Below are 22,887 nucleotides of genomic sequence, written 5' to 3' on the forward strand. Positions count from 1 at the left end.
CATGTGCATATATTTTAACCATACTCACATAAAAATATAAAAATGTATGTAATTGTAATAGATGAAGGAACGAATGAATTTGGTGGAAACTCAAGTCCAGTTGACTTCACGTGAAGTTGATAGATGAGAGCCGTTAGATAATTTGACTGATTTGACTAAATTTTTATCTAACGACTCTCAGTTATCAATTTTACGTGAAATCGACTAGTTATTAATTTTACGTGAAGTCGACTGCAACTGAGTTTTTAGTTTACTATATGATTGAGAGAATAAGAATACTAACACTATAAAGAAGGGTACGTAGCTTCGTCCAAAGTTAGAATGTTGAAGGCGATGTAAAATTCTAAATTTCCCAACTGGGCTATCTGAACAAATAATGATAAACTTAGTAGTAAGTAGTAACAACTAAGAAGACATAAGAGGTTAGTTAATAATAAGGTGAAAACTCAGTTGAAGTCGATTTCACGTGAAGTTTAAGAACTGTTAGATGATTTAACTGATTTGACTAAATTTTTATCTAATAGCTCTTAAATATCAACTGAAGTCGACTTCATTGTAAAAGTAGAAAATATACAAGTAAATGAAAAATAGAATAAATAATAAGAAAAGAAAAAGGAAAACAGTGAAACGTTCTCTCATACTAGAAAAAATCTGACAGCAGTACATAGTGTGTTTCTCCCTCTTAAAATGACACCAAAAAATAATGGCGGTTGTGTTCTCACTTCTCACTTCTCATAGTCATTTGCATTGATTGATTGAAGCTGTGAGAGAGAGAGAGAGAGAGAGAGAGAGAGGGGAAAGCAATAGTAGTAAGTATAGTAAGTAGCAACAAGCATGGCCACAGGAACAAGCTGCAACTAGTACTATTACTATTACAGTATTACTATTACTACTACTGCCACCATCACCATAAACCATAAACCATAATCACAGCCATGCTTTTTTTCTAACTCATTATTTTGTTTTTCTTCTTTGCCATTACAGGAAAATAAAATGAGCCAAACGCTATAAACCTGACCCCTGGATTCTATTTGGTACTCCTGAATATATAATACACAAACACACACTTGTTTATTTTTTTTCGTGCCATCAAAAACCTCCCCCACCGCTATTCACTTTCCAAGTTTATCACTTTATCTCTTTCCTTCTTCTGGGTTTTGCTTCTTTTCTTGAGATCTGTTCTCTTCTGAGATCTGTTTGGTTTTGCAAGTTTGTTCTGTTATTCAGCTTCTTGGGGTTATTTCCTTTGAACTAAGTTGGTTGCTTTGTTTTGGTGGTATGAGGTATTTGGTTGAAGATTGGAACCTGGGGTGGTGGGGGTTGAGGAGGAGTATTAGCGAATGAGGCATAAAGCTATAGTCTTTTGCAGTGATACTGGTTTTGGTTGAAGGGTGGGAATCTTGTAGGAGGTGTGTACAAGGTTCTGTTTCTAAGAGATTTTGGTTTTTGTTGTTGAAGGGGAACAAGAGGATAACAAGAATGATATTCTGTAGGGGGAAAGAAGGGACTAAAAGCTTGGTTTTGTGGTGTGGGTGTCATTTTCCCAAGACTTTGTTGCTCAATTGGTCTACTTAATAAGAAGGTGCTTTTATTTGGAATCATTGATTGTGTGTTGGGAGACCTCAATTTTATTTTAAGGTTACAACAACTTGTTGAATTCCCTTTCTTTTTCTGCTGAAAGAGAAAATATGAGACTTTCTTCAGCTGGTTTTAGTCCTCCACCACAAGAAGGTATGTTTAACTCTTTGCTTTTTCCAGGTTATTCTTCACCTCATTCATCTCTTCATGTTTCCCAGTTGCTTTTTGTGTTAAAAAGTTTTGGAATTTTTTTATGGGCGCTTATTGAAGTTTTTAATTTAATGTCCACTGTCCAACATATGGTTTTGTTCTTACAAAATGTATTTGAAATTTTTGAGGTGGGGATTAGGAAAATCAAAACCTTTTTTTTTTGAGCTGCAGTTTGTCTTGTTTTGTCACAACTGATTGTCTAGAGAAAGTGTTTTCAAAATGTGTAGCAGCCACTTCTTCTGGTGCTTGCTCTAGTGTTTTGAGATCTTGGTTTTCTTTACATCAATTTGTTGTTTGAGCAAGTTATGATGAAATTTTGGTGGTGTTTTGAAGGGGAAAAGCGAGTTCTGGACTCAGAACTTTGGCATGCATGTGCTGGTCCCCTTGTTTCTTTACCTGCAGTTGGGAGCCGTGTGGTGTACTTTCCACAAGGTCACAGTGAACAGGTATGTTGAAAATATGATATTAGATTATTATTATTATTATTAAGCATAATAAAGTGATGATCATTTTCTGGGCTTGAAGATTGTTTCTTGTCTCTTGTCTCTCTATCTTTTATTCTTGTTGCCACTGTTAATTTGGAGGATGGGGTTTCTGTTACACACAAATTAATTAACAACACTTTAACCCATGATAGAAACCAACCAGTACATGACCTTCATGTAATTTTTTATCTGATTTACTTCTTTTGCTCTCAGGTGGCAGTGTCAACTAATAAGGAAGTGGATGCTCATATTCCCAACTACCCAAGCTTGCCACCCCAACTCATTTGTCAACTCCATAATCTTACTATGCATGTAGGAGATTATTCACTACCTAACTTTTTATATTTGGGTTTGCTAGCTCTTGTTTTGATTATTTTGGATTCAGGCCGATGCTGAGACCGATGAAGTGTATGCACAGATGACCTTACAACCTTTGAATCCTGTATGGTATCTTGTTTTACCTGATAACTGATTATTACAGTTTGTAAAGTTAGTTATATCTTTGTTTTTACTGTGATGATGTTTGCAGCAAGAGCAAAAGGAGGCATATCTTCCAGCAGAGTTGGGAAGTCCAAGCAAACAGCCAACAAACTACTTCTGCAAGACTTTGACAGCCAGTGACACAAGCACCCATGGAGGATTCTCTGTTCCTCGCCGAGCAGCAGAGAAAGTCTTTCCTCCATTGGTAAACTTACTCCAGAGACATGCTACAAACCTTGCACTTAGCTCATCAAATCTGTTAACTTTGTGTTTTTATGATTTTGATGTACAGGATTTCTCTCAACAGCCTCCTGCTCAAGAGTTGATTGCAAGGGATTTGCATGGCAATGAATGGAAATTCAGACATATCTTTCGAGGTGAGTTGTAAAGTGGACATTGATTCAGTGTTGGGGGATGAAGAATTGAAGATGAGATCAGTTTGAAATTCTTTCAATTTATGCAGGCCAGCCTAAAAGGCATCTACTCACAACCGGATGGAGTGTTTTTGTTAGTGCTAAAAGGCTTGTTGCTGGTGATTCTGTGCTCTTTATCTGGCAAGTAATTTAATTCTTTCCTGCTCATTAATTATGTTTTTGAGCTTTGAGAATATTCGTGTTTCTAACTTGAGAGCCTAATTTCTTTAATAGGAATGACAAGAACCAGTTGCTTCTTGGCATCCGACGCGCGAATCGACCACAAACTGTGATGCCTTCCTCAGTGTTGTCAAGTGATAGCATGCATTTGGGGCTTCTTGCTGCTGCAGCTCATGCAGCTGCAACCAATAGTCGTTTCACTATTTTCTATAATCCACGGTACAAAAGTAGTGCATGCATAATACTTGTTAAAATCTCTGTTCAAGGTTAATTGCCTGGGATTGACATGATCTTCTTAAATTCAGTGCTAGTCCATCAGAATTCGTCATACCTCTGGCAAAGTATGTTAAGGCTGTGTATCATACTCGAGTTTCAGTTGGTATGCGCTTCAGGATGCTGTTTGAAACTGAGGAGTCCAGTGTGCGACGGTATGTTTCCAAATCTTTTCTTAATGGTGAAAACTCAAGTGTAGTCGATTTCACCTGAAGTTGATAACTGAGAGCCGTTAGATGATTTGACTGATTTGACTAAATTTTCATCTAACGGCTCTCAACTATCAACTTCACGCCTGAGTTTCCACCTTTCTTAATACCATGTAAATGCCTGCATTTGTTGAATCATACCTTGTTGCTTTGGCAGATATATGGGCACCATAACTGGCATTAGTGACTTGGATGCTGCTAGGTGGCCAAATTCACATTGGCGCTCTGTGAAGGTTTGTAAGGAGCATTATATTATTGTTATTTGATTAAATTTGTAGCATTTTCAAGTGTTATCATTGATTGAGTTGGATTGCAGGTTGGTTGGGATGAATCCACTGCAGGAGAGAGGCAACCTAGAGTGTCTCTTTGGGAGATTGAGCCATTAACAACATTTCCTATGTATCCATCTCCATTTCCTCTACGCCTTAAACGACCTTGGCCTCCAGGACTACCATCATTCCATGGTAAACCTTGCCTCCTCCTATAGACCATTTCATTTCAACATTGCAAAACAAATAGAAATTCTCATTGTGCTCCCCATGAAATGCTAGCAGGATTGAAGGATGAAGATTTTGGTATGAGTTCTCCACTGATGTGGCTGCGAGACGCCGACAGGGGTGGTCTTCAGTCTCTAAATTTTCAGGGGATTGGAGTTAGTCCTTGGATGCAGCCGAGGTTTGATCCATCCATGCTGAATATGCAAACAGACATGTATCAAGCTGTGGCTGCAGCCGCACTTCAGGATCCTTCTAAACAGCATCCTTCTTCCTTACTTCAATTTCAGCAGCCACAGAACTTCCCAAACAGGACTACTGCTTTAATGCATTCACAGATATTGCAGCAATCACCACCTCAGCAAGCTTTCCAAATTGATCAAGAGAATCAGTCACAAACTCCAACACATGTTCAACTGCGTCCACAGCACCAGAACTCATTCAATAACCAGCTTCACCATCACAACAACCAGCAACAGCAACAGCAACCACAGCAGATTTCCAATTCAGTGTCTACAATGTCTCAGTTTGTTTCAAGTTCAGCAACTCAGCCTCTCTCACCACCTGTGCAAGCTATCTCTTCCTTGTGCCAACAGCAAAGCTTTTCAGATTCAAATGGAAACCCTGTCACCACTGCTAATGTTTCTCCTCTGCATAGTATCTTGGGATCCTTTCCCCAGGACGAAGCATCTCAGCTTCTGAACCTCCCTAGAAGTAGCTCTTGGATTCCTGTTCAAACATCATCAGCAGCATGGCCGTCGAAGCGAGTTGCAGTGGATCCTCTCCTTTCTTCCGGAGCATCTCAGTGCATTCTGCCTCAGGTGGAGCTGCAGAGTAGTATTTCTCAAAATGCAGTTACATTGCCACCCTTTCCTGGGAGGGAGTGCACAATAGACCAAGAAGGAAGCACTGATCCACACAACCATCTTTTATTTGGTGTTAACATAGAGCCTTCAACTCTTCTTGTGCATAGCCATGGTGACTCTCCCACCATTCCCTTTCAAACTTCTAACTACATGAGTACTGCAGGTGCCGATTCTTCAGGCTTCCTGCATCCCTCAGAAAATATGCCCAACAAAACCTTCGTGAAGGTTAGTTTTAGTTTTCCTCTGCTTAATATCAATTCATCTCCTTAATCAATATCTGATTCATTCTTGTTTACAGGTTTATAAGTCAGGGTCCTTCGGAAGATCACTGGATATCACTAAATTCAGCAGCTACCATGAGCTGCGCAGTGAACTAGCTCGCATGTTCGGCCTAGAAGGCGAGCTGGAGGACCCTTTGAGATCAGGCTGGCAGCTTGTATTTGTAGACCGCGAGAACGACGTTCTTCTCCTCGGCGATGGCCCCTGGCCGTAAGTACTAATTAGTAGAAACAAAATACAGCCAGAATTTGCCTTATTTAGCATTCATTAACTGTTGCAACAATTAATGAATGTTAAATAAGGTAAGTTATGCTTCTTTCTCTTGTTTATCACACATTTATTATGATCATGTTTGTTTCACAGGGAATTCGTAAATAGTGTATGGTGCATCAAGATACTTTCACCGCAAGAAGTGCAGCAAATGGGAAACTCCGGCCTAGAGCTCTTGAACTCAGTTCCGGTCCAAAGGCTCTCTAACAGTATCTGCGATGATTATGGGAGCCGAGACTCGAGAAGTTTAAGCACCGGGATAACCACGGTGGGATCATTAGACTACTGAATCAAATTAAAGTTACTAGGCATTTCTTCCATATTTTGTAATATTATAGTCTCTACTCTTAAGCCTTCTGTTTTTTTGGTTCTTTTGTTTTCATGTTCTTCAGACAATACTGTAACTATATATGGCATATAGTCATTGTGCTAGCTACAATATATTACAACACCTAATTCGTCAAAGATACTTCTCTCCCTTAGTTTCATTTTTAGTTACCGTATATTTTATGATTTTAAGTTGGTGGAAATTCAGGTACAGTCAATTTCGTGAAATTGATACTTGAGAATCGTTAGATGATTTGACTGATTTGACTAAATTTTCATCTAACGGCTTTTAGATATCAACTTCACGTGAATTCGACTTCACCTGAATTTTCACCTTTTAAGTTAGATAAGATAATTTTGGATGTTTAAATAAAGTCAACCTTAGAAAAAGGAGGGTGACTTAGTCTCTTATAATTACAAAGCCATGTGAAGTAGTGTCCCTATGATCGTTCCATTAATGTGAAAGTGGCCTTATTTGTCGTCTTCTTTGGTTCTGGCCATGCACCCTTTTTTACCTTGTTATTGCTTTTGTTTCATGAGTCGCAAAGTGAAATTAATAAAGCTCTGCATTATTTTGTCCATTTCGAACTTGTTTAATTATGCTTTCTCCAATTTTTTGTGTCCCCAAGTAGTTGGAATTATTTAAGCCTAAAAATTCCTTGGATATTTGGAATACTTCAGTTCGTACAAATTTAAACTCCAAGATTTGTCGTTAGGCAAATCTTAAGAGATAAGCATTGCTAATGATTGAGATTCGGTACGCAGTAACAAATTGTACAAAGTCTAATAATGAAATTTATTTATTTTATAGATTTAACTAGACACATATTAAAGTTATTAATTAAACATTTTTTTATAGAAAAGATATAAATTAAAGTTCTTCTACTCATAATAACTTTAACACGTGTCTTTATTACATCACGTATTAACCATGATAACCGCTTTATTATGAGTTAGGTACGTACGTAGATTGAAGTTGATAGCGACGAGAACTTCATTGATTCTCATAACGTGCAGTGTTAGATACATTTAATCATAGCTAGTTCCTAGCTTTTTGTTTTCTTCCCCTTGAAAGGTGTTTCACGTTTCAGCGAATGCAAGGAGAGCCTAATTTGAGGTTTACTTTTTTAGTTGGCACCATTAGGTACCTTTAGCCAAATTAGGGCACTAGGAACATGTAGGATAAAGCTAATAAGCTTAGAGTTGAGTGTAGGATTATTGTAAGGTCCTACATCGATTGGAGAGAAAAACAAAGCATGCCTTATAAGGGTGTGGATACCTCTCTCTAACAGTTACAATTATTGTGTTGTGTAATTGCATTGTCTTCAATAATAGGTATTTGCATATAAACAAAATAATAAATATTTAGGATATCAAACACAAATTTTTAAATAAAAAATAAAAAGTAAGTATATATTATTAAGATATATAATGTATGTTGATAGGAAAGTTATATCTAAAATGATAAAAGAATAAATATTTACAGAATACACAAAAACTCCATGTACAAATTAAGTAATTTCTGTATTATTGTTTTGATGCCTAATACCAAGTTGTGGGAGCTTTTTTTCTTGGTATGGAATGGTGACCAGGTAGGGCACTATCTATACCAATGATATAAATACTAATAAAATATAGGGCTGGCAAACCAACAAACCTTACCCCACCTTATTACTTGTATTTATAGTTGGGGATGATATATTCATTCTTAGCTTGTCAATCATATGATATTGTTTTACCACCTTATAATTATTAATATTAATAAAATCGTTTTTACTACTCAAATAAACACGATTGTTATTATTTTTGTTTCTTGGGGACTCAGTCAGTCACAGCATGACTAATAAAAGAAGGTTGTAATAATAACCTTTGTTTGAACAATTATACATGCAAATTTAATTTACGATGAGAAATTTGGCAATGCAATATTGAAAAGACTTGCATTATGACTATGACTTATTTAGCTTTAACTATATATATATATATATATATATATATATATATATATATTCTTTTTTAGCTTCTAGAATTTATTTCTTAGTTCAAGATCCGACCCCTCTTATCTTACTAACTGGAATCAAAGAATTAGTAGATCTGTTCTGTCCAAAATGGGAATAGGCTAGGGTTATGAACTTAGAATCTAGAATCTGATGATCGAGTGAAATTTTAGCCCCGATTAGTAAAGGGCCCGAAAAATTTTCTAGTTATGAATCGAGAATAGAACCAATGGATGATGCTTGGTTACAATTTTAAATCCGTTATTATATGTTTGCTCTAGTTATAATACAACTCATATATATATATATATATATATAAAAGTGGTATTATATTAATTCTCACAAAATTATCATTCTTACGTTAATTTGTTGGCTTGCCTATAGTCACAACAACTAGTATTTTTACCCGTAATAATATTATAGAAATATAATTTTTTTTTTAAATTATGGTCCACTTTATTTTAATAGTATAGATTATGCATGACACAAAAAATTTATAAAATCAAACTATTTTTATAACAAAATTTGTAGGCTGACAAAAGTCTCTAACTAAGAAGATCAAGATATCTATAGATAAAAAATCAAATAATAAAATTTTTAGTTATTATTTTTATATGAAAAGTCTAATTTTTTATTAATAATTAATTTTAACATTTGTTATCTAAAATTTAATATAATTTAACGTGTATAATTTAACATTTAATTATATGTTAAGTCTGTTGTACAAATAGAAATAATTAATTTTTATACTTGTTATTTAAAAATAATATTTTTTATCTCTATGTATATAAAAATATAATTAGATATTAGCATAAAAAAATTATACTGATAGTTATAAAATTAACTCAAAATTAATTTTTTTAAAACAATTGAATCTTGATTCTAACTTTTAATTATAACATTAGTATTCTCTCCAAACTATATGTAATAAATATTTGAAAAAAGAGAAATGAAAATATAGATTAGAAAGATAAGCGGTGAAAATTTAAAACTAAATAAAAAATTAAAAACTATGTATATAATAATAATAATAATAATAATAATAATAATAATAATAATAATAATAATAATAATAATAATAATAATAATAATAATAATAATAATAATAATAATAATAATAATAATTTTTATTTGAATTATATTATTTTGTTAATTTTATTTTTTATAGAACAGAAAGATAGAAAAAATAGAGAATGAGAGAAAAGAGAGAGAAAGATAAAGATGAAAAATGAGAGTGAGAGTGAGAATTTGTTAATTTTGGAAGAAAACATTTTATTTTAATTGTAAAAAAATATCAAATGACATATTTTGATTTATCAAATCACTAATATAAAATATAAATTATATATAGAGTAAAAATAGTTGAGAGAAATAGAAAAATGGAGAGAGGTATAGATGAGAAAATTTAGGAAGAGAGTTTATTAATTTAAAAAAAAATATTTTCACTCAATTTCAACAAGAGAGCGTCATGTGAAACATTTGATTATTAAATTAGATAATAATATAAGTATATTTCAATTTTAATTTTAATTTTAGTACAATTAAAGAATATCATCTTGCATATTTTGATTGTCAAATTAGTAATTAGTCATTTATATTGATAATAATATATAAACTAGATAGAGTGGTTGAAGGAATGAGAGAAATAGAGAAAGAAAAAGGGAGGAGGGGAGAACTTTTTAATTTTAGAGGAAAAGATTTTATTTCAATTGCAATGAGGAAGTGACATGTGACACATCTTGTTTGTCCCGTCGGTTAGGTGGAAATTCATCAATATCATAAAAAAACACCTCCAAAAACTCACAAACAACCGGAATTTGCTCAAGACTCTGGTCATCCTCCGAAACACTCGCCGTTAGCAGCATGATACCCTGACACTTATAATCAGAACAGTTCTGTAACGTTCTGATTTGTTTTAAAAACATTTTACATTTGAATTCTTTTATTATTATCCAACCCTCTACTTTTATCTAAATTCCTACACTACCCTTATTTCTTTTACCAAACCCTAATCCTAATTAACACCCAATTATCCTTTTACCCCAAAGAAATCCTAGCCCCCTTTTTTTTCAGCAACACACACACACACACACCTAACAGCAGCAGCTGGGAATGAAAGAAAAAAAAAAGAAAGGAAGAGGGGAAGAAGGGAAGGGGGAGAGCAGAGGGGAAGGGAGACCGGTGAAGGGAAAAGAGAAGAGGGAGGCGGCGCGGTGGGTGTTACTACCACCGTCGCCGCCGTTGTTGACATGGGAAGGGAGGGAGATCTGAGAGAGTGATATCCGAGAGAGAGAGAAGGGAGAAGATGCAACAGCGCTGGTGGGCCTCGTCACCGTGCTTGCCAAGTCTCCATCGCGTAGCTGTTGCCGCCTTGCTGCTGCTTCGCCGCCACCATGCTCTGCCGCATCACCGCCGAACTCGCCAACCCGCCGTTGCACACCAGAGGAAAGTGAGATCGAGCAGAGAGAGAGAGAGCAGTGACGCTGCCGTCGCTGTTGGGGCTGTCGCGGTGGTTGCCGTCATCACTGAAGGAGCTCGTCGCTGAGCTGCTGTGTCGCCGCAGGAGGAGAACTCGTCGGAAAGCTGCTGTCCTATCCGGCCGTGCTCTATCCTCCATTCTTCCTCCACTGGTTCCGCCATTATCATTGCTCTTTGAAAACGTCGTAGGAAGCGTTTCACACTTCTGTCAGTTCTGTTTCACCACTGTTCTAGCCTAGTTAGTGGTTGTTCTGTTTTGTTTCTGTTTTCGCTACTGTTTTACCACAGTTGTTGATGTTGTCGTCGTTGCTCTGCCTTTAGCCGTCGTCGCTTCTGTTCTGTCGTGCCCCTGTTCGCTGTTTTGCTTGCCTATTGGAGCTGCCGCTTCCACCATCCAAATTTTGGGCTCTTTCGTACCCTTTAGTTTGGTACTCCGAGTTTGGTCTCTTCAGTCCCTTGGGACTAAGTTGTGAGTAGGCTTTACATTTATAATTGTTTAATTGTGCATCTATAATTATTTTGACATGTATCTATTATGATCTTTGAATTATACTCATTATATTTGCTTTGAACGATAATAAATTGATTAGAATAATTGGTTTATTAGAATTAAATAATTCATTTTTATGAAGTTTATACTTTCAGAACTATACATGAGACTATATATATTTTTGATGAAGTTTTGCTTTATTCCAAAATGTTTGATTTTACTTGAATATCTGTTTTTGAAATATTTGTTGGTACTCACTTACTTTAAAAATTGTGAAATATATTTGAAATCTTTTATGATTGAAAAAGATTTCTGATGAGAAAGTATTATCTGATTTGATTTGATTCGATATCTTATATATTTTAAAGATAAAATATTTGTTGTATTTGAAATTATATGTTTTGAATTGGTTTGGGAGGCTCGTATTAGAAAACCGTAGTTAACGGCGGTTATGACGTTAACCTAGATGCATCTGGCTCAGACCTCAGCTAGCAGGGACGTTGCTAGCCTAACGTATAGGTCACACGTTGGATCTGTTATTTCGTACGGACACACTAGAGGAAAGGGCTACCCTTAGAGGTGGAGCCGCCCAAGTGTGGACTATTTGATTTGATTTCTGTATGAGAGCTCCCTTATTGATTCACTTATTCATATAAATTATTATTTTCTAACTAAAATTATTTTCATAATAATGTTTAGATGGTCTCATGTGAATTATAGATGTACTGTCTAGTCACTGAGTTGCAAAACTCACCCCTTTTTTTTTTTTTTAATATTTTTCAGGAATAAGTATTTGATTATGTGAGCTTTTCTATTCAAGAGCTGCAATGGGTTCTATTTCTTGTTGAGTTCTTAGACGTCATCTGCTCCATATGTCACATGCAGGATTCATCTATATTTATTTATTTTATTTTGTTCAATTATGTAATTATTCATTCTAAAAAGTGTAAATTTATCAAAAATTATTTGTAACATTTTTATTTACCTTATATTCGAATTTGTTAGGGTTACTAGGAAACTATTTTTCTTGAGCGCCAGTCATGACTCATTTTGGGCGGTGACAAGTTCACTGTCATAGAATTTAAATAATAATTATTCGCCACAACCGATCCTTCCATATACTCCAACACAAAATACACTAATTTTTCAAAACAGTTGAATAAAACATGATTCTTAAATAACCAGTCCAATACATGCATACATAACATGCATGGGATTGTTAGGTTCCTTATTAAGTAGTTCATTTTATGGGAGACTTACATACATATACATTACTAGTATTATTTCATTAAATAATAGATTGAGGATTAATTTTAATAATGCAGCATGCACGTGCAATGTAAAGTATTTTATTTTATAGTGTATATTAACTGTCAACAGTTTGTATTGAGAGGTTATAGTTTGAGAAAAGCCTCATTTCAATTTAAATTTAGGACATGCATATGCATTTGAGTTTATCCTAACTTTATATTGATAGTGTATAAATAGAAGATTGATTAAAGTAATTTTTGTTGGTAAAATTTACATGCAGTTGTGTCTATATAAAATTCATATTTAAAATTTTTTAAATAATTTAATAATTTTAACTAAATTATCATCTAATAATTATTAATTATCAATTTTATATAAAATAATTACATATAAATTTTTATCTTTTAATTTTTATTATAAACCACCAAAACTTACAAAATAAAAAAAATATCTTATAATTTAAGAAATTCAGGAACTAATAACTAATAAATAAAATAATTTAATTTAACACGTGTCCTAAATCTTCAGGGCATATGTTAAATTTATAAATTAAAAAAATTTATTAAAAATATAAATAAATTGAATTTTTATATATTTGTTTTATATTTATTAAATAAAAATATTTAAATTTTTTTACTAATGATAATCTAAGGACACGTTTTTTTTTTTTTTGTTTGCACCAATAGACGATCAAACAAGCAAGCTCCATTCCCATCCTCTATTGTTTAAGGACACGTTTTAACTAAATTCTAAATAAAAATAAAATATTAAAGTGAGCACTAAGCCCAATGTATTTGGTAAACGCAAGTCTACAATATGGGCTTTGAGGATTATTAGGGAAGGTTTATGGGCTGGCATTGGTTTGGGCTTTAGGGTCCAATTTCAGAGGGGTTGGATTAGGGTTTACGAGGGGGAAGACCGAAGACATATACATAATACATTGCATTCATTTTGGTTCCCTTTGCGGCTTCTCCTCTTTCTCACTGCACCCGTTGCTGCTTTGAAGTTGGAACCATGGTATGCCAATTTCACTTTCTCGAATTATCCCGTTTAATGAATTGTTAGGTTTTTGCAAATTAGCTACTCAGAGTTGTTTAAACACTATTGCATCGTTGATTGGTTATGGTTTATAGAATTATAGTCACTAATCATGTGTATATAAAGTTGTGTTCTTGAATGTTAATTTTGCAATGGTGTGTGATTGAGCTTATTTGTGTGTAAAAAGCCGAAGCAAATACATGAGATAAAGGATTTCCTTCTAACAGCAAGAAGGAAGGACGCAAGGTCAGTGAAGATAAAGAGGAGCAGAGATGTTGTTAAGTTCAAGGTCAGGTGCTCCAAGTACCTCTACACACTCTGTGTCTTTGATCCTGAAAAAGCTGATAAATTAAAGCAATCTCTCCCTCCTGGTAAGAGAGATGATTATAATATCTCAGTTAAAATGAATGTTTTTTTTTTTTTATTTAATGACATTTTGTTTGATCTATAACAACTAACTAACTTATAAAGTTGTTGGTTTTTTCAGGTTTGAGTGTGCAAGACCTGTAAAGGTGTTGACCAAGTATGTGTTTTTGAGGCCTTTGATGTTTGTTTTCATTATATTCTGATCAACATTGGGATATTTGTGAGTTAGTTGGTCTTCCTATTTAGATAGTCGTCCTATATAAGAATAGAACATGGTTGTTTACTTTTTTTTCATTTGTTATGAATGCATATTGTTTTCTGTCTAATGGAAGATGTCTCTACTCTGTCAAACTAAATATGGAGGAATTCATAGCCTTTTTCTGAATTTTTGGCTGGTGTTCTTTTCTCAGTATAGTTACAAGTTACAACTTACAACTTACAGGTATCACGTTACTATACTCAAGAGTGCAATCATATAAATCTTCTAAGCAATAGAGCGAAAATTGAAGTTCACTAATTGTTGATGCTCATTCATTTAACGTTGCTTTCTTATTTCTGTGATGTCAACTTCTTTAGTTCTCGGTAGACAAACATATGAACCAATAGATACAAAATTCAAGAAATTTTTAGAGTGCCCAAATATTAAGTAATTCAAAATATTGCATGGTTTGGTGAAAGCAAATGTTTCATTTTGAAAAGAACAGTAAATTTTCTGCTTGTAAACTCGAGAAATGGTGCCCTCTATCAATAGTCTAGCCATTCATGAATGTGGCCGAAAAATACATACAGAAACTGAAGCAATTTTGGCGAGTAGTGTTGTAATTTCATTTTTATCCTCAGTATGTCACAACAAACCACAGAAAATGTAATTGGAGGAGGGTATTCTTCCAGATTGGCGAATGTATTCTCCTTTTTCTGCGATTCTTGCTGCTTCTCGATTCTTTCTAGCTTCAGCTGCTGCGAACTTTTCCTCTGTTCTTTGTCTCAGCATCGCAATCTTTTTCACCGCCTTTGCCCGAGCTTGAGCTTTCATTTGCTCAACTTTGGCCTATAATGTTAAGAACTCAGTCAGTGGTAAATTTGCTACACAAATCAATTGAATGTCATTAGTCTTGGATCAAATCTATGATCTGTGCTAACTAGTTTTAGTACCTCGATTCTTCTCATTTCTGCTTCTAATTTTGCCTTTTGTTGACTTTCCCATGCTTGAATTTTTATGTCCTCGCGCTTGTATCTGCAAATTGAAACATGTTAATATCAAAAGGAAGAGCATGGTTTAATTTGTTTAAAAGAAAAATGTTGTTTTTACTTTAGTCCATAGACAATATGAATAATGCAGAAACCTTGCAGTATATCTAGATTTCTCAGCTTGCTCCCATGAAGCTGCACGTTTTTGGAATTCGATTCTGCCACGTTCTTCTTTATTCAAGTCCCAAGAAGATGTTTTCTTCTTAACCTTTTCATCATGGCTTGCCCATGCAGCAATGTTCATCTTACCAAGCTGCACACCAAGGGCTTCAATCTCTTTCCTTGTCTTAAGCTTCAGTTCTTCTTCAGACAGCTTTTTTTCAGTGTTTTCAACTGGAGACGGAGGATTCGCGCCCCTCCTAGGAGTTGAAGGCATTGATGGTGCTGGACTAAGTACTGGAGTTATTGAACCAATTGGAGTAGAAGTTCGCGAAGGTCCCTGACTTGTCATGGGGGTCATTTCTGTTCCCATGTCTCTCATTGCAACAGATCTTATCCCAGGAACGGCTTCATCATAATTTATAAGGATATAGTTAGTTAATGTTCCTAACTAATCATTGAGCATTGTAAAAAAATGAATCCTATTTATGTTCTTCTATGATCAATCATATCCTAATTCCATGAAAATAGTCAAGTATGCTGACAAATTTTGATGTAACAATTCATATGACATTGGGTGCAATGAGATCTTCTACATACCTGTCTTATCATCTGCTTCCTTTAAACCTTTGGTTTCTGGAAAAGATTCCATTACTGGAACATGAACTCGTTCTGTTTCTGCCACTTTGGCTTTTGGTAGCTTATTATCAAAATAATCAGAATCTGGTGCAACCTTGATCATACTAGTTGTGAAGCGATTCACTTGGTTCTGTAAAGCATTCTTTTTTGTGTAACCAGCTTGTATATTTTGCCTATTCATTATCCATTTCTCTGCATCATTCCACTTGGATGGAATAGGCCTTAATAGGAACCTTGTTGCAGGATTGTTCACTGGTCTCTCTTTATGGAACTCGAAACTTGATGAGCTAGCACTACTATCGCACTCAAGATTTTCATCGTCTGTTGTTTTCGCTGGGGGAATTATTGTTCCTGACTTACCATTATCACCATTTTGAGAATGCTGCATTTTTATGAGGTCCATGTTACCATAACAAGTCTGGTTATTCTGGTGCAACATTGCATCACTTGACAGCTTTAACGGTGGAACCTCTAAGCTTGAAGATGTAACTGAGAAACATGATTTAATTAGTTCCAAATATGAAAATCCTAATATTCTAGACATATGACTTATCGTTGTCCCGAAAAACTCATAATTCAAAGTATAAAAATGTAAAAGAACTACTATGCTAGGATAAGCATGAAAAACTCAACTCCTACAATCATAAACTAGAAATGTGGACCAACCATGGGGATAAATTCTGCAAAATTGCATATTTGAAATGAAAATGTAATGTTAAGAGAGAGTAAGAGAGAGAGAAATGCAAATGTAGACCTTCATCAAGAAGGTTGTTAGTCTCTGAGGCAAGTAAGCTGTTCTTCACAAACTCAGCATCATCATGCTTTGAAGGGGAAGTTCTGGTTGAGTTACAGTTGGATCCATCTTTCTTCTTAAGATGGTGAGGTCCTGTAAGCTTCATCCTTAGTTTACTAGGAGAAATCATTCCACTCTGCATTTGTGCAAAGCAATGATCCCTCATTAAACACCTATAACTCCAATGAAAAGTTTTCAAAGCACAATCCAACTTCAACAAAGAAAACCAGTACTAGTTGTTCAGTCCCTTCTCACCACAATGTCCACCTCCACATATTTCAATTCAGAATTACATTTTCCACAGAAGAAAAAACAAGTGTAATTGAGATTGAACTAAGCACTATTCTTTCTGCCCCACACAGCCAACAACTAGTTTGAACAATGCATGGTTTCAAGTTACTTTTACTGTTAAAAGTAGAGAAAAAAAATAAAACCAAAAGCAGAATTTTCAAACCATGTTAACAACTTTACTTGGAGGGAATCAGTGTAACTATTAACAAAGTCTTGTAAGCAAACAGAAGCAATGACTGTTCTGAAATTTACCCTGATAAAACCACACACACACAAAAATATAGACAATATCACCACAAAAACAAACAAAAAAAAGTTTCAAATTTTATGAACAAAACCAACAAGGTTGAATAATACCCCACAAGATCAACCACTGCATTAAATACAAAAAGTTCAACAGTTGAAGGGAACATTAACATTGGCTTATTGTACATATCACATCAGAGGTAGCAACAAAATAGCATTTACCTGAACTTTGCCAATCCTCTCATACTCCATTGTATATAGTATTCTTTCAATTTCAAGTCTCAGTCCAACTTGCAAAGCTAGTTCAGCAAGAAAAACAAGTGTGTATCAATGCAGCATGTGAGTGAGTGACAACACAAAAATATAACAGGATAGCAATGTGAGTATGAATTTTGAGGTTGCTTGCTGTGGATGTTATGTTTTGTATCTGATCCAAGTATGTTCTTCCACCACGTGGGGGCCCACTTAATGTGTTGAAAGATCTGTCATGTGTGTGGGGACACACACTGTTGTTTTGAATGCTCTTCTTGTTGGGTTGTGTGTCCCTATCTATAGTCCCATTCCAACCCAGAAATTCATTAACATAAAATAAAGTTTATATGATTAACTTATGGATTTAATAGACAGAAAATGCAATTATGTTCAGTTTTCTCAGCTATTACTTAGAGTGGTTTACATTCTTTAAGTTTCATTAACTGATTATAGTATTGCACATTATTACATGTTATGTTTCTGACTCCTTTAACATCTCATATTCAATGAAGGGAAAGAAACAAAAATGAGATCATTGAGATTTGAAGCAATAGATAAGGAAATGATTTTGGTCAGAGTGTTTGGAACAGTGTCAGTGTGTAATGGCAATGATGAAAAGTTTGATTTTCAATTTCCTCTGCAAGTAACTGCATGAGCAGGTTGGTCATAATCTTTGATCAAACAAAAAAACTTGCTACAAAAAGAAGTGGTAATAAATTTGCAGAAAAATACTTTATGAACCGAAACTTCAACTTACATTTTGGAGCAGCAACTCTAGTAGCATTAATGTTATTATTATAGCATTTTTAAAGTTCCAATCATAGCAATAATTACTCTAGCAGATGAAACTTTTATGCACTTTAATTAAAAAATTATGGTAAGTTGTTATTATAATGGATAATTGGATAGTTTAATAGTTATCACCAAAGTTCGTTTTTAAAAAAAAAAAAGAAAAGAAAAAAATTGAGACCCTTTTAGTAAAAGTAATTAAAGATTTTCTTCTACCATAAACATGTTAAAAAGCCTCTCTTATTTTCTTGGGATAGTTTAAAACAAACCTTTAAACCTGAAAATATACTGAAAAAGTTGCAACTTTAAAAAGAGATTTGTGTGAGTGTAATGACCTTGATGCAAGAAATTGCATAGGACAGAATAAAAGATTTTTTTTTGGATAAAGTATATTTTTTGTCCTTAAAGTTTGACAAAAGTTTCAAAAATATCTCTAAATTTTATTTTGTTTCAATTTTGTCCCAAAAGTTTTTGATTTGCATCAAATATACTCTCGACAGCTAAATTTTCAAAAAAATTAAAACCAATCTAACAATAATGCATGAAAATTATGCTTGATTTGCTTGTGTTGAAAGTTGTTCTTATGAAATTGTTGTTGAATTGGTCTTAAATTTTTTGAAAAATTAGCCATCAGGAGTATATTTGATGCAAATCGAAAATTTTTGGGACAAAATTGAAACAAAATAAAACTTAAGGGTATTTTTAAAACTTTAGAGACAAAAAATATACTTTACCCTATTTTTTTCAAATTAAAACTACATGTTTGACTGGAAGAACACGCAGGAGTTGTTGCTTTCTGATATTATCACCCTTTGCATGCTTCTCCTTTTTTCAAATCTTTGAAAAAATTGAGTTATTTTGGTGTGGAATTTTGTTTCCATGTGTTATTTTTTCCCCTACTCCCCTTTGGTCAGGCAATAAGGTTTATTTAGATTTGTTTTTTAAGTCAATGATGGTTTTGTCACGCTTATATCATATGATAGCAATTTTTAAAAGTCACATTATTATTACAATCACATTCAAGAGATGGCACAACTATTCAATACAAATAATGTAAGTAATAAAGTATGTAACCAATGCTTCAAATTTAAATATGGCTGAGATTCTAGTTGGTTAAGCATTGGCGGTTTTAGAAGCTTCAATTACAATTACAATTACAAACTGAAATAATGCTCCATTTTTATAATATTATTTATTGCCTTTTTGTTTTGGAAATAAATACAAAATATTGGTTAGTTGACTTAGATTCAATATTTCGAATTTCTTTGGGCCCTGTGTATAGTTGTTGGGTTGTATTTTGATTTTTTGGTCATGAAAGACTAACAATGAAAGTAGTACTAGGCTTTGAAAATCCAGATAAGGACAATTGAAGTTGGCAAAGTACAATTCATAACTCATTATAACTTAGAAAAGTACACACAAGACAACACACCCCATTAAGGAAGTAACAAACTTCATTGTTGTGTTGCATATATAATTACAATGAATTTCAAGAGAAAATATGAATATTTTCAAAATGAAAAATGAAAAATGAAGTATCCAGTTGTTCTTCTTACAGGTCAAGTTATTTATTGTAGGTTTATCTCAAAATTTATGCAAAAAAATTATCATCTGAAATGATGTGATAATATAAGATTTTGTAGCATCGCTAATTTATAGGATATATGTATTAAAATTGCAATTGAAGCTCTTAAATCGCTACTTAGGCAGCACTCCGTTCACATGCATAGTTTATTTATACGGTAATGTTAGGGAGACAAAAAAAAAAAAAAAACAGTCAGAACTTGTCTTATTAGCATTCATTAATTGCTGCAGTAATTAATAAATGTTAAATAAAACAAGTTCGGGCTGATTTTGGCTAAATTTTTTGTTACCAAATATTTCCGTTATAAAAAATTGAGAATTGAAAATCATAACCAAATGCTTAGTAGTATCATTATTAGTCCACAAAAGACTATATAGTAGCTATCTCTAATCTGAAACTTGATTTTGCTAAATCAATGTACAACATTTACAAAACAATAAATGGAAAAGAAAGAAAAAAAAAAACAAAATAATGTTGGCAGAGGAGGATGGTTCAAATATTTTACACTACTCTCAATTCTACAGAACCTGCTTTTGCATGTTTTCTTTACCATTCTGTAACATTTGATGGGGTGAAACATAGGAATGTTTAACCAAGTTGTCAGCATCACTAACATACACTACTCTAAAGATATCATACTTCATCTCTAAAGAGAAACGTTCAAGATATGGCATCATCCAATTTCTATGGTCAGAATTGAGAATATATGAGTAACAAAAATGGAGAGACTTCCACACATGCATGCACACCACTCCTGGCCTGCTCTGTGCTTTCAAGCAAAGGCCTGCTGTCGCGCCTTCTATCTTGTCGAATCGAGACCTGAAAATTGCCAGGACAGCATAGCAAAGATCATTGAGGTCACCACTAGTGGTGGCTGCTGAATGAATGGAAATTATGTCCCCATTGGAGAATTTAGCAGTTGAAGATCCATCTCTTGATTCTCCGGCGTATGCTTCAAGAAAGGTGTATTCAACTAATGTAGTCATGCTTGATATGTTGTTTATCATTGATTTCTGTTAAACAAAAAGATAATTTGAACTTGAATGATGAAGAGGAAAATTTTCTGCCTAAATTCTTTGATGAATGTAATATGATAATTAGTAAGGGTAGTGTATTCTTTTCCAAACAATACATAAAGAAAGAAAAGGAGTATTAAGAAGAAATTTGATTTATGATAATAGAGCTCAATGAATAACAAGGTTGGATATATTAAAACATTTCAGGGTTCTGTTTAGATGTTTATTTTCTAAGAGTTGGTTGTGTTCATTTTAAATGTTCTGTTTTTAGTCCCTTAAAAAGGTTCTCTGATCTTGATAATTAAAACAAAATAAAATCTTTCCATACACCTCTCACCAAGTAAACTCTCCTCATACAAATTCAGATGTTGACTAATTTTAGTTCACATAAAATTCTTATCCGAATTCAATTATTGAGGGGCTAAACTTACAAGGGTAGTGATAAGCTGTTCTTTTTCCTTGTTGGACCTCTTCTGCCATGCACCATACCATATGATCTGATCATAAGCCACAAAATATTCAGCAAACTTCAGCTTATTGCATACAAAAATAAAATAAGAAAGAAATGTAAGTGCATTAAATGATCAGTGAAATGAGCATCAACATATAAGATATTTGCATTAACACTGCATAGAGAAACTTTTATTGTGGGACTGAAGATATGAAACTGATACATTGATAGAAAACTGTTGGGCCAACCGTGGAGAGCTCTCGATCGGAGAGATTTCGGGGAGGAATCAAGTGAGATAACATAAGATAAAAAAACACCATATCCAACTCAAAACATTAAGGGGTTAAGTTAATGGGTCTCTCATCTTATAAACTCTTCACTTTTCCTTACTTTCTTTGATGTGAGACTAACTTCAACACTCTTCATACTTGCAACATTAACAAAAACAATGACAGCAGTATTTCTCCTGAACTTAACTAAATTACAAAATCAAATTGGCTCCAATAAAACTCTTATTCTTAGGGATTAGAATAGGATGAACCAAATTTTCAAAAATCAGAGTTATTATAGCAAGAAGGGAATAACAAATAAGATAAATCATATTGTTTTAGAAACATTTATTAAAAATGAATGAACTAAACAGATTCAAAAGTTTGAAAAGCTATATGTGTGTGTTTGTGTGTGTGAATTGTTGGCAGATTCAACCATTACAGATGGTAGAGTACCATGGAGCAATGGAACTTGAAGCTGTCATTCACTGAAAAAAACAAAAACAGCTCCAAAGTAAAATCTTCATGTTGTGTCCAAAACCTACGTGGAAAACAAAACTGATAATAAGAAAAGTACTATAACATCATTTTGGGATATATATGCAGCACAATCCAATTGAAGAATTTAATGGGGTTTCCAAAAACTAAGTTTTTACACACAAAATAAAGAACAATTGAAGATTGATTGATGAAAGAGAATTACTAGTATGGATGAAGTTAGTTACCATGTTTCCATGGATGCTCCTAAAGATAGAGGTTTGAAGACAACCAAGGGTGTGAGTACTCAAGGAGAAGTGTTTGAGGACATGAACAACAGCTTCATCATCAACCACCACAAAGGTTGGCTTGAAAACAAAGAAGCTAACGTCCAAGGTGTTCTTGTTGTTGTTCAAAGGCACACAACAACATGCCATGATGCTCTTTACTCTCTTAGTCTCTCTACTTTGTTTTTCTTGTATTCTGATTAATTTTCTTGATCTTCAAGTTCCAAATAAATCCCTTCTTCTCAAGCAAACTCGAAGCTTCCATCAACAATGAATGAATAGCAACAAGGTCTAAGGTTGCTTTCTAGAATGGTTCCAAATTTTGACTTTGGTTCTGGAGGAATTCAACTCAGCTGCTTGTTTCCTTCTAATTGGTCTTCTGTTGTTCCTTCTAAATGGACTAACATTAAAGTAATAAAGAGGAATCACAATGCAACTGCAAGATTAACTACTTCAACTTGTTCACACCTATTCCACTGTAAAATAATAGTAAGCCTTTACATCCACGAAATTTCTAAGATATTTGTTATATCTAATCTGATTTAATCATGCTAAGTGTATACCAAAATCAACAACTAGTATAATATATATATTGAAATACAAATACACAATATATTAGTAGACGATTTTAGTCTACAAATAGCACTTTTGAATCTAATTATATATAACGGAGATTTACAAAAGTTTTGGTATACAATTCTTTTTTCTAAAATAGTCTTTGTTCTATAATTTTTAAAATTTGAATTTAAAACAAAAAATTT

At 33.7% G+C, this 22,887-nt stretch overlaps 4 protein-coding genes across 10 annotated transcripts; 2 read left to right on the top strand and 2 right to left on the bottom strand.

Moving 5' to 3' along the window:
• The first annotated feature begins 669 nt into the window (after positions 1-669).
• LOC107622317 (auxin response factor 6) lies at positions 670-6,196 on the top strand. Of its 6 annotated transcripts, none has more exons than XM_088503209.1 (15): positions 670-850; positions 985-1,731; positions 2,122-2,234; positions 2,487-2,585; positions 2,659-2,715; positions 2,803-2,958; positions 3,046-3,130; positions 3,217-3,307; positions 3,401-3,565; positions 3,652-3,774; positions 3,986-4,061; positions 4,145-4,292; positions 4,383-5,413; positions 5,487-5,677; positions 5,831-6,196. In XM_088503209.1, exons 2-15 carry the CDS (start codon positions 1,689-1,691, stop codon positions 6,024-6,026), a joined length of 2,574 nt encoding a protein of 857 aa, XP_088359335.1. In that variant the 5' UTR covers positions 670-850; positions 985-1,688; the 3' UTR covers positions 6,027-6,196. The 6 variants fall into 6 exon arrangements, with proteins under 6 accessions (XP_088359335.1, XP_016179662.1, XP_016179659.1 ...); XM_016324177.3 differs by having other exon boundaries at positions 673-1,731; positions 4,380-5,258; positions 5,352-5,413; XM_088503217.1 differs by having other exon boundaries at positions 673-1,731; positions 4,383-5,258; positions 5,352-5,413.
• Positions 6,197-13,197: 7,001 nt separating this feature from the next.
• Positions 13,198-14,069, top strand: LOC107623849 (large ribosomal subunit protein eL38z/eL38y). Its single transcript, XM_016326243.3, has 3 exons — positions 13,198-13,297; positions 13,506-13,689; positions 13,806-14,069. Exons 1-3 carry the CDS (start codon positions 13,295-13,297, stop codon positions 13,826-13,828), a joined length of 210 nt encoding a protein of 69 aa, XP_016181729.1. The 5' UTR covers positions 13,198-13,294; the 3' UTR covers positions 13,829-14,069.
• Positions 14,070-14,373: 304 nt separating this feature from the next.
• On the bottom strand, positions 14,374-17,325 carry LOC107623848 (uncharacterized). Its single transcript, XM_016326242.3, has 6 exons — positions 17,223-17,325; positions 16,425-16,599; positions 15,632-16,159; positions 15,028-15,439; positions 14,837-14,918; positions 14,374-14,732 (listed from the first exon to the last, which is right to left on the bottom strand). The coding sequence occupies exons 1-6, from the start codon at positions 17,250-17,252 to the stop codon at positions 14,529-14,531; spliced, it is 1,431 nt and encodes a 476-aa protein (XP_016181728.1). The 5' UTR covers positions 17,253-17,325; the 3' UTR covers positions 14,374-14,528.
• A 2,629-nt stretch (positions 17,326-19,954) lies between these two features.
• LOC107624525 (uncharacterized) lies at positions 19,955-22,601 on the bottom strand. 2 transcript variants are annotated; one of them, XM_016327025.3, is made up of 4 exons: positions 22,088-22,507; positions 21,819-21,903; positions 21,074-21,139; positions 19,955-20,639 (listed from the first exon to the last, which is right to left on the bottom strand). In XM_016327025.3, exons 1-4 carry the CDS (start codon positions 22,096-22,098, stop codon positions 20,145-20,147), a joined length of 657 nt encoding a protein of 218 aa, XP_016182511.1. In that variant the 5' UTR covers positions 22,099-22,507; the 3' UTR covers positions 19,955-20,144. The 2 variants fall into 2 exon arrangements, with proteins under 2 accessions (XP_016182511.1, XP_016182510.1); XM_016327024.3 differs by lacking the exon at positions 21,819-21,903 and having other exon boundaries at positions 22,088-22,601.
• Between the last annotated feature and the right edge of the window lie 286 nt (positions 22,602-22,887).

Source organism: Arachis ipaensis, chromosome B10 (genome assembly GCF_059453495.1).
Source record: "Arachis ipaensis isolate K30076 ecotype BB chromosome B10, ASM5945349v1, whole genome shotgun sequence".
NCBI classification, from domain to species: domain Eukaryota; kingdom Viridiplantae; phylum Streptophyta; class Magnoliopsida; order Fabales; family Fabaceae; genus Arachis; species Arachis ipaensis.

Bases quoted from the DNA above. Each gene is read 5' to 3' on its own strand.
- LOC107623848 (XM_016326242.3), bottom strand. From the start codon at position 17,252: ATGGAGTATGAGAGGATTGGCAAAGTTCAG. The intron at 16,160-16,424 runs GTCTACATTTGC...CATGTTTCTCAG, and splicing joins TAACAACCTTCTTGATGAAG to TTACATCTTCAAGCTTAGAG. The intron at 14,733-14,836 runs GTACTAAAACTA...TTAACATTATAG, and splicing joins CAGAAATGAGAAGAATCGAG to GCCAAAGTTGAGCAAATGAA.
- LOC107622317 (XM_016324173.3), top strand. From the start codon at position 1,689: ATGAGACTTTCTTCAGCTGGTTTTAGTCCTCCACCACAAGAAG. The intron at 3,775-3,985 runs GTATGTTTCCAA...TTGCTTTGGCAG, and splicing joins GAGGAGTCCAGTGTGCGACG to ATATATGGGCACCATAACTG. The intron at 5,414-5,486 runs GTTAGTTTTAGT...TCTTGTTTACAG, and splicing joins CCAACAAAACCTTCGTGAAG to GTTTATAAGTCAGGGTCCTT.
- LOC107624525 (XM_016327024.3), bottom strand. From the start codon at position 22,276: ATGGCATGTTGTTGTGTGCCTTTGAACAACAACAAGAACACCTTGGAC. The intron at 21,140-22,087 runs GTAACTAACTTC...GCTTATGATCAG, and splicing joins GGAGCATCCATGGAAACATG to ATCATATGGTATGGTGCATG. The intron at 20,640-21,073 runs GTAAGTTTAGCC...TTTGTTTAACAG, and splicing joins AACAGCTTATCACTACCCTT to AAATCAATGATAAACAACAT.
- LOC107623849 (XM_016326243.3), top strand. The intron at 13,690-13,805 runs GTAAGAGAGATG...TGGTTTTTTCAG, and splicing joins AAAGCAATCTCTCCCTCCTG to GTTTGAGTGTGCAAGACCTG.